Source organism: Callionymus lyra, chromosome 16 (genome assembly GCF_982586985.1).
Source record: "Callionymus lyra chromosome 16, fCalLyr1.hap1.1, whole genome shotgun sequence".
NCBI classification, from domain to species: Eukaryota; Metazoa; Chordata; class Actinopteri; order Syngnathiformes; family Callionymidae; genus Callionymus; species Callionymus lyra.
Genome location: NC_141833.1, coordinates 19,660,954 through 19,677,530, shown reverse-complemented (window position 1 = coordinate 19,677,530; position 16,577 = coordinate 19,660,954). Strand labels below are relative to the sequence as shown.

The window sequence follows — 16,577 nt, the reverse complement described above, 5'->3', positions numbered from 1 at the left end:
GCCTTTCTAAGACCAGGGTCACAAAGTGCTTAAATAACAAAACAACATTTTAAAAGAGCACAAATAAAAAGGTATTTAGATGTTTCTTGAAGGAGTCAGTAGATCATCAAACACAGAGGAAGATCGTTCCAAAGTCTGAAAAGATTTCTCTCCTCTGGTCCGGAACCGTGTTCAGGAACCATCAGTAGATTCTGATCCACAGACCTCAGAGCCCGAGCTGGGGTGTAAGTCTGGATCAGATCACTGATGGAAGGTCTGACCATGAATAGATCTGAAAGTAAGAACCAGAATTTTAAAATGATCCTGAAAGAAACTGGAAGCCAGTGAAGAGTTTGAAGGAGAAATATGAGTTCTTCTACTAGAGCGGCTCAGAATTCTCTTTGCAGAGTTTTGTACCAGTATCGAAGATTTTGTAATAGAAAACTGGGTTAAAAAGGGAGTTGAAATTGGAAAGCGATTTGAACGATGAGGCAAAAGAAGATGGAAACAAGTAGAGTTTGGGAAACGGATACAAAACGGGAGATAAACGTGGATGAGACAGTTTGTTGTAGGAATGATGGAGGAAAATTTAAGATTATGAAGCTATAGTTAGCTTTTAGGTCCATCAAAAAGTCAATCATTTGAAGATATATTACCTCCAGTACTTGTTGCTAATCATCGATGATACAAACAACGTTATGAAGAACAGGCGCCTAATATTAAGTAATATTACTAGGATTCAAAAGACAAATCCAAGTCTGATCTTTATAATCCAAGGATCAAAATCTTGAAGGTTTATTTTCGCTGCATCACTTCTTGAGGCTCTTGATGCCGCTGACCGTGACTTCCACCTCCGGCATCGGAAAGAGTCTCTTGACCCGAACCGCCGCCTCACAGTTGTCGGCCACATGTCTCCGACGAGGAGTAGTGGGCTTCTTTTATGAGCATATTTTATTTCCTATCCCGCCAAGTCTCTACTGAAGCCTCCAGACACTCCAGGACCATAAATCTTCTTCTACTCTTCTTCTCGTCTGACCTTCTTGTTTTGTTTTTTTCGGGGCCGACGACCAGAGCCAACGTCGGAGCCAGGCGTGGAGCTTTCATTATCTTTATGAGTATTATATTTGTCTGGGGACTCGTATTTATCCCAGAATGCATTTCTTATTGTGTCCTGCTCTGTTAACTTCATTTAACTCCCGCTCGGAGACGGAGAAGGAATTTTGAAACTGAAGATGCTTCACGTCACTCGAGGAATTCTCTGATTAATTGGTTTATTACTGAGGCTTAGTTGTAGAAATTCTAAAGAAATTGTATTAAAATTGTATTTAATGCATGAAAATGCTGAAATTAACCCTTTTAGTATCTCAGGGTCATGGTGACCCGGTTGCTCGACGCAACAAAATAAAGTTTTAATCACAAAATAACAGAAAAAAAGATGACTTATAGCGACAAATAACATGTTGTGACAATATTTATAGTATAAAATAAGGTCAGATTAGCAAAAGGAAAGAATTATGAAAAGATTTCTTAATATAAAATGTAGCCACAGAAACAATCATCAGAAAATGCAACAATTTTTAATTGAATGTATAAGTTTTAATGACATGTACTTAAGAAGTACCTGCAAATGTATTAAATAGTTTTTCTAAGAGAAAGAACAACTAAAAAATGTATATTAAACACATACCTTTATATAAAAATATAATGTGAATTATTATACTTTTTTTTAATGGATGTAATAAATGTTTTCAAGACTAATAAAATGTAAAACTGCTCGTATCGCATAAAAGTTTATTTGGACTTGTTAAAGAAAGGGTAAAGTTTATACTTTGACACGAATAAAAGCATAAAAGTTACTTAATACGATCCAAAATGGACCGAAAATAAAGCAAACCTCTTCTTTTTTCACTTCGTGTCACTAATTATTAATCTTTAGTTAAATTCAATTAATAGTTATTCAATTAAAACATTATTTTCATGAGCTTTAGGTCAAATTTCAGTTTACATTTCCTAAAAACATCGGTCAATAATAGCCACCGATGCTAACCATTAGCACAGCAATGCTATGAATGAATTCTCTGTGAGCGGGTGACGTGTCCGACTCTCTGATCCTTCAGTCATTATTTCTTCAAATATGACATCAACGGATTCGCCCGGCTGGGACTCTCTCTTTTTACGGGCGACATTTAATGACGCCAGAGCTTTATAGCGTCGAGGAAAATGCAGCTGGTTTCCTCCTTCTTGGGTCACTTCCTGTCCAACCTTTTCTTGACTCTATGCTAGTGCGGACATGTATAATCCATGTTTGAACCGTACATTCATGGCTGTGACCACTGCTGCCCTTTGTAGCTTCGGTCGTCTCCACCCTTTCCCACCCTGGCTGCACTCTCTTCTTCACCTCCTGTAACTCTGAATGATTAACACTGTTGTTTAAGCTCATTAAACATTAATACAAATACATATTTTTACTTAATATTGATGCTTATGATCAACAAAAACATGTTTTCTTTCCTAGTACTTCAACAAGAGTACAGTGTAACCAAAGCTTTTGTATGTAAAACAAATTAAATGTTGAATTTCCTCACTGTAAACTGTTAATAATGACTGGATTTTATGGTAACAGTACACCAACTATGAATACGGCGACTTCTACGACTACACCGAAGGTCAAGCGACAACCGAAGTTCCTCCTAATGCCCCCCCCACTGAGACGTACAAGGCCGAGGTACGAACTGACCTGATGTTTATTCTGTATATCCTGTATTTAAAGTCTTTATTTTGAAATATATCTTTCTATTAACGCTACTGCGGTTTTTAATATTATAGGAATTTCAAATGTTTTTATATGATATTAACGATAAATTAGAGTTTCTTTTTTTTTAACGGATAGCTTTGCATTTGATGTTTTTTTGTTTTTCTACATGTATATTATACTTTAAATTATGAATGATCTTAATGAATAGTGCGAGTTGTTTTATATATAGGGTTGTACATTTTTGTATAACTGCTGTAGAAAACCCAAAGTGACACTATTTTTAGTGTAAAATATGGTGAGATTAGCAAAAGGAAATAGTTATGAAAATATTTAATTTAATTCAATGCATGAAAATGCTGAATTATCTCAGGGTCAAGGTGACCCGGTGCCTCGAAAATAAAAAATAAAGTTTAAATAAAAAAATAACAGAAAAAAAGATGACTTATAGCGACAAATAAAAAAATATTTTCTTGATATAAACTGTTTTAAAGATGTGTGACTCATTCAAAATGTAGCAACAAAAACAATCATTAGAAAATGCTACAATTTTAATTTAATATACACGTTAAATTTACAAGATCTATAGGAGTACTTGCATATGTAAGTTAATGATTAATTATCTTAATTTATAGTATAAGTTGTTTTATACATGGTGTTGCAAATATGCTTTATATGTTGTTGTTTTTTTGATAATATTTTCTCTAAAAATAGATTAAAAATCAGCTGATACATGTCAAATATCGTCATTCACCCAATAATATTGTTGAATACGTTTCCATATCTTTAGGCTGCCGAGGGCGATTTCTACACAGGCGAGTACGACTACACCACGGTGGATGGAAGTCAGCCAGAGACCCCCACAGATACTGGAGATAAGGGCCTGGTAATCTTTATTTTTGATCATTTATTATTCACTTTTTTCAGTCATTTTCAAGCCTCATTTAGTTTCCAGATGCGATTGTATTTGTTGCCCTTTTGCATGCAGATGTGTGTGTGAGGATGATGTGTGTGTGTGTGTGTGTGAGGACGATGTGTGTGTGTGTGTGAGGACGATGTGTGTGTGTAAGCCTAAGAGATCTAGGTGTGGTCGCGGTGCTGTCAGGTCAGTGATTGAGTAATGACTCGCCGGAGTCGGACGGGTCATCCTCGGTGGCCGAGCGGCCCCGGGGCCTCGTCGAGGAGGAGTTAATGTATTTAATGAGTGTGACTTCACTCGTGTTGACATTCTTCGGCCAAATTTCTGTCTCCATTGATTTATTCAGTCGTTTAAACGCTGCGCCCCGTTCCTCGCCGCGGCCCTGATCTATTGTTTTCCTCCTAACAGACGATATGATAAACAGAATTCAGATCCAGAGGGATCAATAACGTTTATTTAATCTGATTATCCAGGTATGTTCGGGTTGATGCTGATTTATTTGGATCCAATTTATTCCAAACTGTCGCGTGGAAATGTAATAACCGATGCACGTTTTTCAAAAGTGGTTTTTACCTTGGAGTGGAGAAGATAAATTTGTCAAGATTAAAAAGCTAATGATTCTTTAATGATGATTATTCCTTTGGAAGAGAACTATTCACCCTCTGGTGTCGGAGCAGATGTTTGTTCGTTGGAACTTCTCGCTACTTTACATTTGGATGGTTTTATTAAGTTATTATTACAAATGGATTTTATGTCTCAACATTTTTAGTTGTTCAAGGAAAACAAAAACGTCAAGTTTATTCAGAATTTGAATGAGAAAAAACACTTTATTTGCCGAGTATATCAACCATATTAAGAAATTTTCCTTTGCAGTTAATGTTTTTTTTAAGGAATTTTAAAGGAAAAGGAAAAATAGAAAATAATATACAATCGGGAAAATAGATATATAGTAAGTAAGTCATTTTTATTTATATAGCGCTTTTCCAGACCAGGGTCACAAAGCGCTTAAACAATCAAAACAACACTCAATAAAATATATACTTTAAAGGTCAATATAATACATGTACTGTATATATTACATTACAGGTTTTTTTACATTTCCTTGCTTGTACACGATGATATCATCACTTATTTTGTCAGATAAGACTCTTAAATCTTCATCAAAGATATTCTTCAGCCTCATATCAAAAATCAGCTGAACTACCTGACGTTCCTTCTGGATTTTTAAAGATGGATAATCGTGAAAATGGTCATTTTCTTCAGCTTAGTCCATTATGTGGGTGGCGACAGGGGGCGCTTGAGCCTTTCCCAGTATCATCGGGCGAGAGGTGGGGGACACCCTGGAAAGGATGCCAGTCTGTCGCTGGGCACACAAAGAATTACAACCATTCATAGACACATTCATACTTGAGGGTAATTTCCCCAAGTTTCCAATCAACCTTTGTATGTTTTGGGACTGTGGGAGGAAACCGGAGTGCCCGGAGTAAACCCACGCAACACGGGGAGAACATACAAACAGAAATGAGCAAGTTGCCCAAGCTACCCCAACTGGGAAGTGAACCTGCAACCCTTTTTGTTTTAAATAAAAAATGCAGAGGCCATGTAAAGAACATTTTATTGGACTTCAAAGGGTGCTAGCTAAAGTTTTTGGGCCAATCGCGACACATTAAAAAACATGAAGCGTTAGCGGCTAAAGGCTAAACGAAGGTCAAAAACGCCGGAGGACTTTTAATAGGCTGTAACTTGATTCATATTTGAGCTACAGAGCGCTAACCAATAATAAGGGGTAGTTAGCGCGCAACCATTTTCTGCTTTCTTGGCCAAAAATCAGGACACTAGTGCTGTGTCTCAAATCGCATACTACTCTTAGTATGCTAGAAGTTAGTATGCATCAGTTTAGTGTACGTACTAACTAGTACGCAAATTCTCCGCAGATAGTATGTCTCAAATCAAACCCTGTCGCTACACACTAACCGGAGATCACATGACAGCTTCTTCTTCTACTTCTATTTAACGATGTTTCAAGCAGCTGTTTGAACGCTATCGACACCTGCTGGCAGCACGTATTGCAACTTTGGAAAAAGAAATAAAGAAAAAATATGAGAATCTAAATAATCGCGAGTTATTTAAGCTGGTATCAGCAGCGAAGACGTGTTTATCCTTCTACTGCTGCGGAAAATACACCTGTAAGTATATGTATATATATGTATTTATATATGACGTAACTTCCGTTTAAAACGTCACTAAGATGGCAGCTGTTTAGTGTGGCTAGTATCCATCGAACCATGCTCAGTTTTGTGGGCGTGTTAGTACGCCAATTTAGTGTGCATGGCGCACTAAATTTCGCATACTAAGAATTGAGACGCACTAACGCACTAAAAATACTAACTTTTAGTACGCTAGTATGCGATTTGAGACACAGCAGAGGAGTTCTTGGCGGCCATTTTGAATCCAAATTGATCCTGATAATTGTGTTGCAACAGCTTCCTGTTCGTGCCACTTGTTGGCAACACGTATAAAAATCTTCAGACTCTGGAAACATCTGGAAAAAAATGTAAAAAGTATACATTGAGGAATACGGGGTTTTTGAGCCAGAACCCGTCCCACTAATAAAACATCTCCTTCCTGTTCCCTAATCCGTGGTCGGATCCAGAACTACGACGGCGAGATCGTGGACGACTACATCACCGGCGTGGAGCAGGTCGGGGTGGACACCACCAACCCCCCGGAGACCGCCGCCCCGCTGGACCCCGACGTGAAGGCCGGCGGCGACACCGCCTACGAGTTCAAGGAGTACGACCTCAACGAGTACGACCACAAGGCGGTCGTGGAGAAACCCTACGAGTACGGCGACTACGGCGACTACGGCACCGCCGACGCCAAGAAGTACGAGGAGGAGGAAGTGGGACCCGGCGTCCCGGCCGAGACCGACTTCAGGGAGAGCAGCGTGAGTGGCGTCGGTTGGGTGGAGGCTCAGGAATGTTGGGGCTGAAGGAGATGATTGTGCCTTTTGTTTTCTCGCTCGTCTCCTTTGTTTGTTGCTCCTGAAGGTATCAGGTTGTGGCTCAAAGGGGTTTAACGGTCCAAGAGAAGACTCGTCAGGACAACCGCAAATAAACACATGTCAAGCCTTTGTCACCTTTTCACCTCCGTGACCTCGCTTGTTTACACTCGTCCCCGGATTTATACGACTCACACAGTTTAGTTTTACCTTTAAAGTCGTATCTTAAGTTAGAATGTATATTCACAATATCTGGATATTATTGAGAAAGTAAGTAAGTAAGTAGTTTTTATTTATATAGCGCTTTCACAGACCAGGGTCACAAAGCGCTTAGACAATCAAAACAATACTCAATAAAGTATATACTTTAAAGGGCAAGATAAAACTGAAAACACAACAGTTCCAGAAAATCAAGAAAAAGCGTCTTAAGATGATTCTTGAAGGAGTCATGTTTTTCAATATTTTTTTCATCAATTTAAAAATAGATAAGATAAGATTTTCCTTTATTGAATCCCAGCGAAGAAATTCCAGTTGTCATAGCATAAAAAACATCACAATAGAAACAGAATAAACATAAATACATATTATTTACACATTTTTCCTGTTAATATTTTGTATCTCAGATTTTTAGATTATTTTATTCTTACACTTTTACTGTATTTTTGTGTCTTATGGCTGTTTTTAGAATGTGTGATCAATACAGTATATATATGTCACAGTACAGATTGGAATCCAGTAGGATCTGGAATCCTACTAGTTTGGAATTCCAATCTGTACTAGTAGGATTCCAGATCTTACTAATGGGAATGCTAACAATACAATCTCCAATTGTAATAGGAGAAATTTGGATCACATCAAAATGTTTTGGAAAATAGACTGAATCAATTCAGAACAGATTGGAATCCAGTAGGATCTGGAATCCTACAAGTAGAGATTGGAATCGATTGGAATTCCAATCTGTATTAGTACAGATTGAAATGGATTGTTATAGATTATAATCTGTACTAGATTGGAATCTGTACTTGTACAGATTGGAATCGATTGGAATTCCAATCTGTACAAGTAAAACTCCAGATCCTTCTAGTACAGATTATAATATACCAAAATCGATCAATTCCAATCCATACTAATACAGATTGCAATCTATAGTAATAGGATTCCAGATCCTACTAGTACAGATTGGAATCGATTGGAATTCCAATCTTTAGAAGGAGGATTCCAGATCCTATTGGATTCCAATATGTACTGTGAAATATACATATATATATATAATATAAACATACAGTGCAATAATAATAATAATAAAATATTACACAACACATGAACTGTAATAATTATTAATAAGAAAAAAAGATTTTTGATCATTGAAAAACCTTTTTTTTTCTTTTTACTTAAATTAAAAAATAGCCTTTACTCATACACAACAATATCTTTCAACTCTATTTTTTTTATTTGTTTTGTAATTTATAAATAAAAAACGTTTGAAGAGCGATAAAGAAAAGTTTTCCACATGAATCCTCATCGGGAGGAACAAAAATGCACAATTTCTGATGGTTAAACTGGCAGAACCTTCTTTGATTTGTTAAAATTGACATGAATCTCAATGTTTTCACACAAAAAAGCAACTTTTTAAATACAAACATGACGATATCGTCTTTTGCTTTCCTCGATAGTTTCCAAAATCAACCTCTTTTCTTTCTCGATTAAACGTCTTAAGTCTCAGTTTATCCACGTAAGAAGTCTTAACGCCGGTGAAATGATATGAAAATACGTGGATGAAAGTTTCTGGTCTAGATGTGCTCGGGGGTCGATCCTCGATCCCTCATCGCCAGGATACCGCGCCCTGTTATTATATTCCTGAGAAGGTACCAGCGCTGTGCTAGCGTCCAGCTGTGCTGCCGGACACATGGCTAACAGTGGTTTTTCTGGAATATTTCTCTCGTGAAGTCATTGCATACATAGTGTCAGGTAACAACTTCACTGCAGTCGGTATATGTATTTTTGCAGCCCCCGCTTTGTCGGGAAACTTCATAAATAGGAATGTTTCTGAAGCCTAAATTATAGCTTCTGGAAGAGTTATTATTGAGGTTAATTTTGAGCAGTCAGCGTTTTCCTTCCGTGGTTTAGAAGCTGAACATTTAGTTTGTTTCTTCTATGTGTCCACAGGTGACTGGAAGTCAGAGTTACCTGGGAGAGAAAGGAGAGAAGGGAGAACCTGCCGTCATTGAACCAGTGAGTTTTTTATTTTATTTCATTGTTTATGAAGTGAGTTTTAGTAAATTAAAACACAAAGTTTGCTTTTCTTTACTGTTTAATGTGTCGACGATGAGCTGAAGCTAGTTAGCATTTTTCACAACATGTTAATAAAAACCAACAAAGTCAGTAGAAACTAGTTCCATCGATAAAGCCATCGTTTTATTTTCCACAGTAAAACAAAAGCCAAAACTTTATTGAAAACACAAGTCCTGTTAAATTATTTAACTTGTTAATTTTTTATTGTGTCTGCTTGGACAGAGCGTTTAGCTATAACTCCAATGATCGTGTGTCTGAATATTTGCTATAAATATATCATTACATAACTCTGTTTCGTATAAAAAGTATATTTAACAAAAGATTCTGTTACAAGAAGTATAAACCCTAGTTCGATATCGTCTAAAATTCTTGGAGGTGCAAAGTTCTAGCAACAAAGTCTTTACAGCATCAAAAACACACTTTGAATTTCAAAAAAACGTAAAAAAAAATGTTTGTGTCAATAAATGAATAAATTCATGTATAAAATTCAATGTAACAAAAAAAGAGTCATTTGAAATAAATATTTAAAAGTGGTGCTATCGGATTTTAAATACAATTTTTTGATGCTGAATTTTTACGGGACTTTATCCAAAAAGTAAAACAAAAATTAAATCTTTATTTTTTTTCCAAAGCATAAATAAATTTACATTTAAAAAGAAATTCAGTTTAAGCATTTTGGTGCAAAACAAATTCAGTATTAAACTTTAATTTTCTTTTTCATTAAACTTTTTTTTTTCACACAAATTCTTAGACTTAGAAAACAAATGCATTAAATGTTTACACAAAAAAAGAACAGAGCTTTTTTTTGTCATTTTACTTTTCTGGGTAAAGTCTTATTTTTGATCCCATAAAAATAGTTCAATACTTATTTCATATTTAAAATCCAATAGAACCGCTTTTACTTTCATAGCTTTGTCTCAAGTTTTCTCCTCTTAAAACCAAACACATCCATCAGTTGTCCGACTGTCTTTAGGAATATCTGTATACATTTTTACAAATATTATCTTAAACACTTTTGAGGTCAACATACCAACATGAACATGTATCGACTTTGAGTTTGAGTCAAACATCCTGTGGGTTTTACATAGAATGACACATTTGACCCCTGGGGGGCCTTGAGTTCAACATATGTGATGCTTAAAATCTACATATATTTGTATATACAATACGTTACATCTGGTGTCGCTGCCATAAAGCTGTCAAACTAAAGCGTCTTTCATTAAAAAAAAAGGCTTCCTCTGATGCAAATTGCCAAGAAAATACTCAATTGTCAAGCGGTCGACATCAGAGTCACATTAACGACACAATATTGAATCAGAAGTTAACACAAACACAAGTGTTTGTAGTTACACGAGTGGATATTGAATTATTCACAAACTTATAAATATGTTCTCATTCATTAAACTGATGAGCTGTATTTATTAAGACAACATCTGTCGTTTTATACTGAATATTTTTATCCGCTATCCAGAAAAAAAGGAAAGGAATTATGAGCTTGTTTTTATCGCTTCAAGTCTACGAGAGTCAGAAACGTTCTTGTGAAACTTGTGTAAATGATGGCGTGGAAAGGGACGAACAAGTCTGCGATTAATTCCACGTAGATTGGGATGTACGAAGTAAAAGTTCTTGTATTTGTCACAGATTCATACATTTGACTGTTTTTGTACGTGCACCATTTTCCATTTTTAGTAGAAGATCCACGAACTTCTTTGTCACACGAGGCCCCATATTTTTTTTTACCCAAACTGGTTATTATTCGACTTGTTTATACGCGAACAAACACCAAAATCAATACGACTCTTGCATACAATCCCGCCACAATACTGCGCCACGACCACAATTTATACTCGACTCCGGAGCTCGACCGACACATTATGGACAGATGAACCATTGTGAGCTTGTAGATACAAGTAAACTTCGTGACCTCAAAGCCGCAGACTTCACTGTCTCTCATTACCCCCCCAAACCCCCCAAACCCCCTCTTCTAAATCACCGCCGCCTGCGGATTCTAAGGCCTCCCTTTTTAATGCTACTGTATCCACTTTTTCCATTTTCAGGGGATGCTTGTAGAAGGACCCCAAGGAGCCCCCGGCCAAGCAGTGAGTATCACGTTCTCCCACACTCCTGTCTTCCTTCCACAGATGGAAAACAGCTAAAAAGAAAAAAAAGGGAAAATGTCTTTATGGAAAAGAGCGTCAGCAACCGGTGCCAGTCAAGCTTGAGTAGTGAGAGACAGCTAATGTGTGTATTTGTATATGTCTAGAGTGAGAGATCATGCAGAGCCAGAAGAAAAAAAAAAAAGGGGGTGTATTTTTGGGGGGGACCTCGTTTTCTTTTAGGTCGTTTCCTGTCTCTTTTCTTTGGCCCTTTGGCGTGCTAAGTGTGGGTTTTGACTGTGGTGGGAAAAAGTTGGGTGAGCGGCGATGATATAGTAAGTGTGTGCGTCTGGTGTGTGCTTTCAGGGTATTCCTGGCAACCCGGGGTTGCAGGGTCCCCCAGGTGCTCATGGAGATCCTGGTGAGAGGGTGAGTTGTTGTTTTTTTTTCATCTGGTGCGACTTGAACTGAACTGACTTGATGTTTTTCACGCCCTCTTTTCCACTCACCCTGATTCAACTGGTGTCCCTATAAACCACTGGTTTATGGGGACATTGTTCAAAAGTAAAGGAGTAGAAAAGCCTAAAAATAATTTAAGATTAGTAAGATAAATATGCTTAAGGTATTATTTTATATAAGGTTTGTTTCTTTAATAAGATATAAAAGCAACAAATATTCTTTTATATTCGCCTAAATCTTTTTAAATGTACAGTAAATTCTCCCAAAAATATAAAAAGCGAAGGACAAAGACCCAAAAAAGAAAACCCTTTAATCATATATTGACATTTATTGGAAAATATCAATATGGAGGTATATTTGTATTTTCTTTTTAACAATACTGTATTATTATTTTTCAACACTGTATCGATTAATATATTTATATATATATATATATGTATATAATCTGTTCTTTTATAGTTTCTATTACTATTATCATTAATTATATTATTTTTATTAACAATTGAAATGCAAATCATTACGCCGTGTTCATTTTTGGGTTGTATATACTTCTGGCCACTGGATGACTGAGGACGAGAGGATACACTTGACCCCAGCCGCTTTTAAAGCTGATGTTTGGACATATTTTGGTTTGAAAACAAATGAAAGCAGTTACGACACAAGAGTCATGTGGTCTGTAAATTCTACAACACCAGAGTCAAGTACTCAACAATACTACACATATATACTTGTTACTACAGTATCACTATATATCATATTGTTGACCCTGTATCGTGTCTCCAGATTATTGATAATACACACCTCTATAGTGATAAATAAAAAAATAAGATGATTGGTTTCTACAAGATCTTGACCTCATGAGGGCCACATAAATACAGTCAAAGGGCCACATTTGCGAACTGGACCTCCTCAAAATCCAGAACTACGACGGACCTTTTCGTCACCCTTGGCTCGTCATATAAAAAAATTAAATGCGTAGAAAATGACTTCACCTTCGTCACAAATGGAATATTGTCCGTCGACAGACACGTCCTTTGAAGTCGGGGCTCCGCCCGACATTTCCTCCCTCGAGGAACCATCTAAGGATCTACTTCTCTCTGTGGTTTCTCATCCAACCGAACGTTGATGGGCTCATTAAGACCAGTGCGACCCCCCCTGGAATCCTGGGGAGGGAGGTGTCGAGGTGACGCTGCTGCGCCTGTGAAAACAGCCGTTGGAAGACGAGTATTTACGCGGAGGATGCGAACACATGGCATCAATTAGAGGCGCTGCCGCCCATGACAAGACTGCTGAGTAGATCCTCGCTCGTCTGGGAATCGCTGGATAACATCTACTTTCCATTGTTACTTATTTGATTCTTGCCCTCTTTAGCGCAATCATTTGAAGCAATAAACAAAGCAGCATGGTCGGAAAGTTGATGGATATCTCATGTTAAAACAAGGCTGAGCTCCGAAGATCAACTACAAAGAATCTAATTTTCCTTTTTTCCTTTGAGTTCATCTCATGATTTGACCCAAAAAAAACATCTAGATCGACTTTGGTAAAGACTTTATAAAGTCATCAAGATGATTCCTGAGACGCTAAAAGAGATGCACTTAACATTTGAATCTATATTTTTCGAATAAACGTCTAATTCTACTTTAAATTCTCATTAACTTAACTTCCTCACAGTCCAAGCGTCACGTGAGCGACTGCCCGTGACCCAGTCCCAGTCAAGGATGTTTACTTGGCTCCAGGCTCCAGAGGAATGGAATGATGAGGAAGCATTTCCCTGTGTTGTGAAGGAACTTTCCTTTTCCAGAGTCCACACTTTGATTGTACCGATATAAAAGGCCACAGTAAAAGTTTCTCGAGGCATTTGTTGTGAGTTTTAAAAATGTGTTAAATTGGTTCCTTGGCTTCAGTTGACACAGATTGTTCCAGCAACACCTCGTGTAGAATCTAAATTTAGCAACTAAACACATGGATTTTGTAGACGTTTGCTTCCCTCGTCGTAAAGATTTGTCCTCACTTGAAGCATTTTCTCACTCTGACGTTTATGTCAGCCAGTTGTGTTTATTGTATAGAATCAGGAGATACGATATGTATCCCAATACTGGGACAACGATACTGTAGTAACAAGTATATATGTGTAGTATTGTCCAGTACTTGACTGGTGTTGCAGAATTTACAGACCACATGACTCTTGACGAAGTTGTAACTGATTTAATTTATTTTCAAACCAAAATATGTCCAAACATCAGCTTAAAAAGCTGCTGGAGACGACTGTATCCTCTCGTCCTCAGTTGTAACTGCTTTCATTTGTTTTTAAACCAAAAGATGTCCAAACATCAGCTTAAAAAGCTGCTGGAGACGACTGTATCCTCTCGTCCTCAGTCATCGCCGGGATCTTGAAATGTGAACTGTAAACCATTTAAAAACTATATTGATAAAATGCTATCGAATATCGATACAGATATAGCGTTAAAAGATATCGCGATATATCGCCTCATCAATATTTAACTTTTTTTCTCATCTTTTTCTTAATTTTTGATGTTCATTTGCTTACATTTATGGGGGTCAAATGAACAGGAAATGTTGGAATACTTTACCTTCTAAACCCAAATATGTCCAAACATCAGCTTTAAAAGCTGCTGGAGTCACTGTATCCTCTCGTCCTCAGTCATCACTGGGATCTCTCGGGACTTCATTGTTACTTTGGCTGCCAAGGACGTAATTACATTCAATTGCAAAACAAAAATGAACAAACGCAGTGAATATTTAGATGTTGTAAATGATAAAAAACATATATATATATACAATCTATATATGTTTATACATATAAATTATTGAACTGTAAACCAGTACAGACATAAACCGATAAAATGCTGTCGAATATCGATACTGTGTCAGTAAGAGTAAAGATTTTTGAAGTTCAACTCACAATTATGAGGGTAAAATGAACAGGAAACATTGGAATACTTAAGTAAGTAAGTAAGTAAGTAAGTAATATTTATTTATATAGCGCTTTTCGAGACCAGGGTCACAAAGCGCTTAAACAATCAAAACAATACTCAAAAAAGTACATACTTTAAAGATCAAGATAATACTGAGAACAACACAGGAGTTCGAGAAATTAACAATTAACAATAAATTAAGTGTTTAAACCAAAACATGTTCAAACATCGGCTTTCAAATCTGGTGGAGTCCACAGTATCCTCTCGTCCTCAGTCATCACCGGGATCTTGCGGGACTTCATGGCTGCAGAAGACGTAATTATTAACACAGAATAGCGACACAAAAATAAACTGTATTAAACTGTATTGTAATTTTAAACCATTACAGAAATAAACAGATCAACCGAATAAACAGAGTAAAGCCAACATTTATCGATGCAGTGTCTTTAAAGAAAGAAACACAGTGATATGTCGCCTTAAAATATTTTACATTTTTTGGTTATCTTCAAACCAATGAGTGTAAAATAAGCACCAAACTTAGGCCATATACAACAACCTAATTAAAACGTCTATGAACACATCAAAGGTTCTTTAATTCGTTCAACCTTAAGTGTGTAAAATAATTGTGCTAACAGCCTTTGGTACCAAAAAAATTTCATTAGCGTTCCTTCTCAGTGGGCGAAGATGTTACATCGTCTTATAAAATGTTAATTAAATAGCAAGAAAAACATCCCGTGGGCGACCCTCGTCTTCTGTCATCACCTTCTGTGTAATTTAAGTTACTATTTTCATCATCGCCTTTCATGTTCAGCCGATAAAGATTTCAAACCTTTTGATTTGTCGTGTTCCAGGGTCCAGCCGGACGTCCTGGAATTCCTGGTTCGGATGGTATCCCCGGTCCTCCCGGTACCATCATGATGCTTCCGGTGAGAACACATGGCTCCACACACTACACTCTACGCTCTAGTAGAAGAACTCACATTCCCCCGAATCCTTAAATCTCTTCACTGGCTGCCACTTTCAGATCTATTCATGGTCAGACCTTCCATCAGTAGATTCTGATTCAGACTTACACCCCAGCTTGGGCTCTGAGGTCTGTGGATCAGAATCTACTGATGGTTCCTGAACACACGGTTCAGGACCAGAGGAGAGAAATCCTTCCAGACTGTTGCTCCTAAGCTCTGGAACAATCTCTGTGTTTGATGATCTACTGACTCCTTCAAGAAACATCTTAAAGACTTACTTACTCACTTTGTCTTCGTCACACACAAGTCAACGGCTGCGAGACGACAAATCTCTTCTCTTGTAAATGTCAGCCGGGGTGATGGAGTGGAACCGGCGACTGGCGTTCTTCAGAGAAACGTGTGAATCATCTGAGAATCTTGACAGCTTTATGGATCGATCAGGAGTTTTTTTTTTCCAAACACACTCTGTAGGGGGCGCCATCCGACGCTCCTCAAAAACTCTCTGCGTCGGTTTTTAATTTTGTCTCTCTTTGTTTGGACAGTTCCGTGCCGGCGGAGAGGCGCACAAGGGGCCTGTGGTTTCAGCTCAGGAAGCTCAAGCTCAAGCCATCCTCTCTCAAGCTCGGGTAAATATCAAAGTGCAGAACATTCATTGTGCATCTGTCGAGGTTTTGAAACGACAAGCGAGTCCTTTTTGATTCGCGCCCCAAAATATTTGCAGGGAGCTGTTACCCAGCTACACGGGGTAAGACGCAGGAATAGACAAGACTCCAAGTCACCAATTGGCGATCATAACTCTGGCTTTTTGAGATGGAATTTCACAATAAGAGCACATATGTGGAGTTTACCTCCAAAGCTGACCCAAGCGGTTTCCTAGCAACTGATTCACTTGCTGGTGTGAAATTAAAAGTACTAAAATAATACAAAATCAAAAGAAAAAACTTGAGCTCTTTTATTTTCGTCTCGTTGTGTTCCCTTAGAAATGTAAGACTCGTGTCTGGCGAGAACCCTCGACATCTCCAGAAACAAAATATATATATATATATATCAAAAACTTAAATTGTACGTATTAAACATGAATACATCAATTTAACCAAGTATGTATATACACAAATGTGTATAACAACAGTTGCGTATCATCAGAATTTTCAAGGATTGAATTTCAAATTTAAAATATA

The 16,577-nt window shown here is 37.3% G+C and overlaps 1 protein-coding gene across 1 annotated transcript in view; it reads left to right on the top strand.

Moving 5' to 3' along the window:
- LOC148064099 (collagen alpha-1(XI) chain-like) overlaps positions 1 to 16,577 on the top strand; it is a 115,845-nt gene that overhangs the window by 37,186 nt on the left and 62,082 nt on the right. Inside the window, exons 6-13 of the mRNA XM_087810885.1 lie at positions 2,603 to 2,704; positions 3,522 to 3,617; positions 6,304 to 6,597; positions 8,818 to 8,883; positions 11,001 to 11,042; positions 11,406 to 11,468; positions 15,286 to 15,360; positions 15,942 to 16,025. Coding sequence (XP_087667011.1) covers positions 2,603 to 2,704; positions 3,522 to 3,617; positions 6,304 to 6,597; positions 8,818 to 8,883; positions 11,001 to 11,042; positions 11,406 to 11,468; positions 15,286 to 15,360; positions 15,942 to 16,025 — 822 coding nt within the window. The remainder of the gene's footprint in view (positions 1 to 2,602; positions 2,705 to 3,521; positions 3,618 to 6,303; positions 6,598 to 8,817; positions 8,884 to 11,000; positions 11,043 to 11,405; positions 11,469 to 15,285; positions 15,361 to 15,941; positions 16,026 to 16,577) is intronic.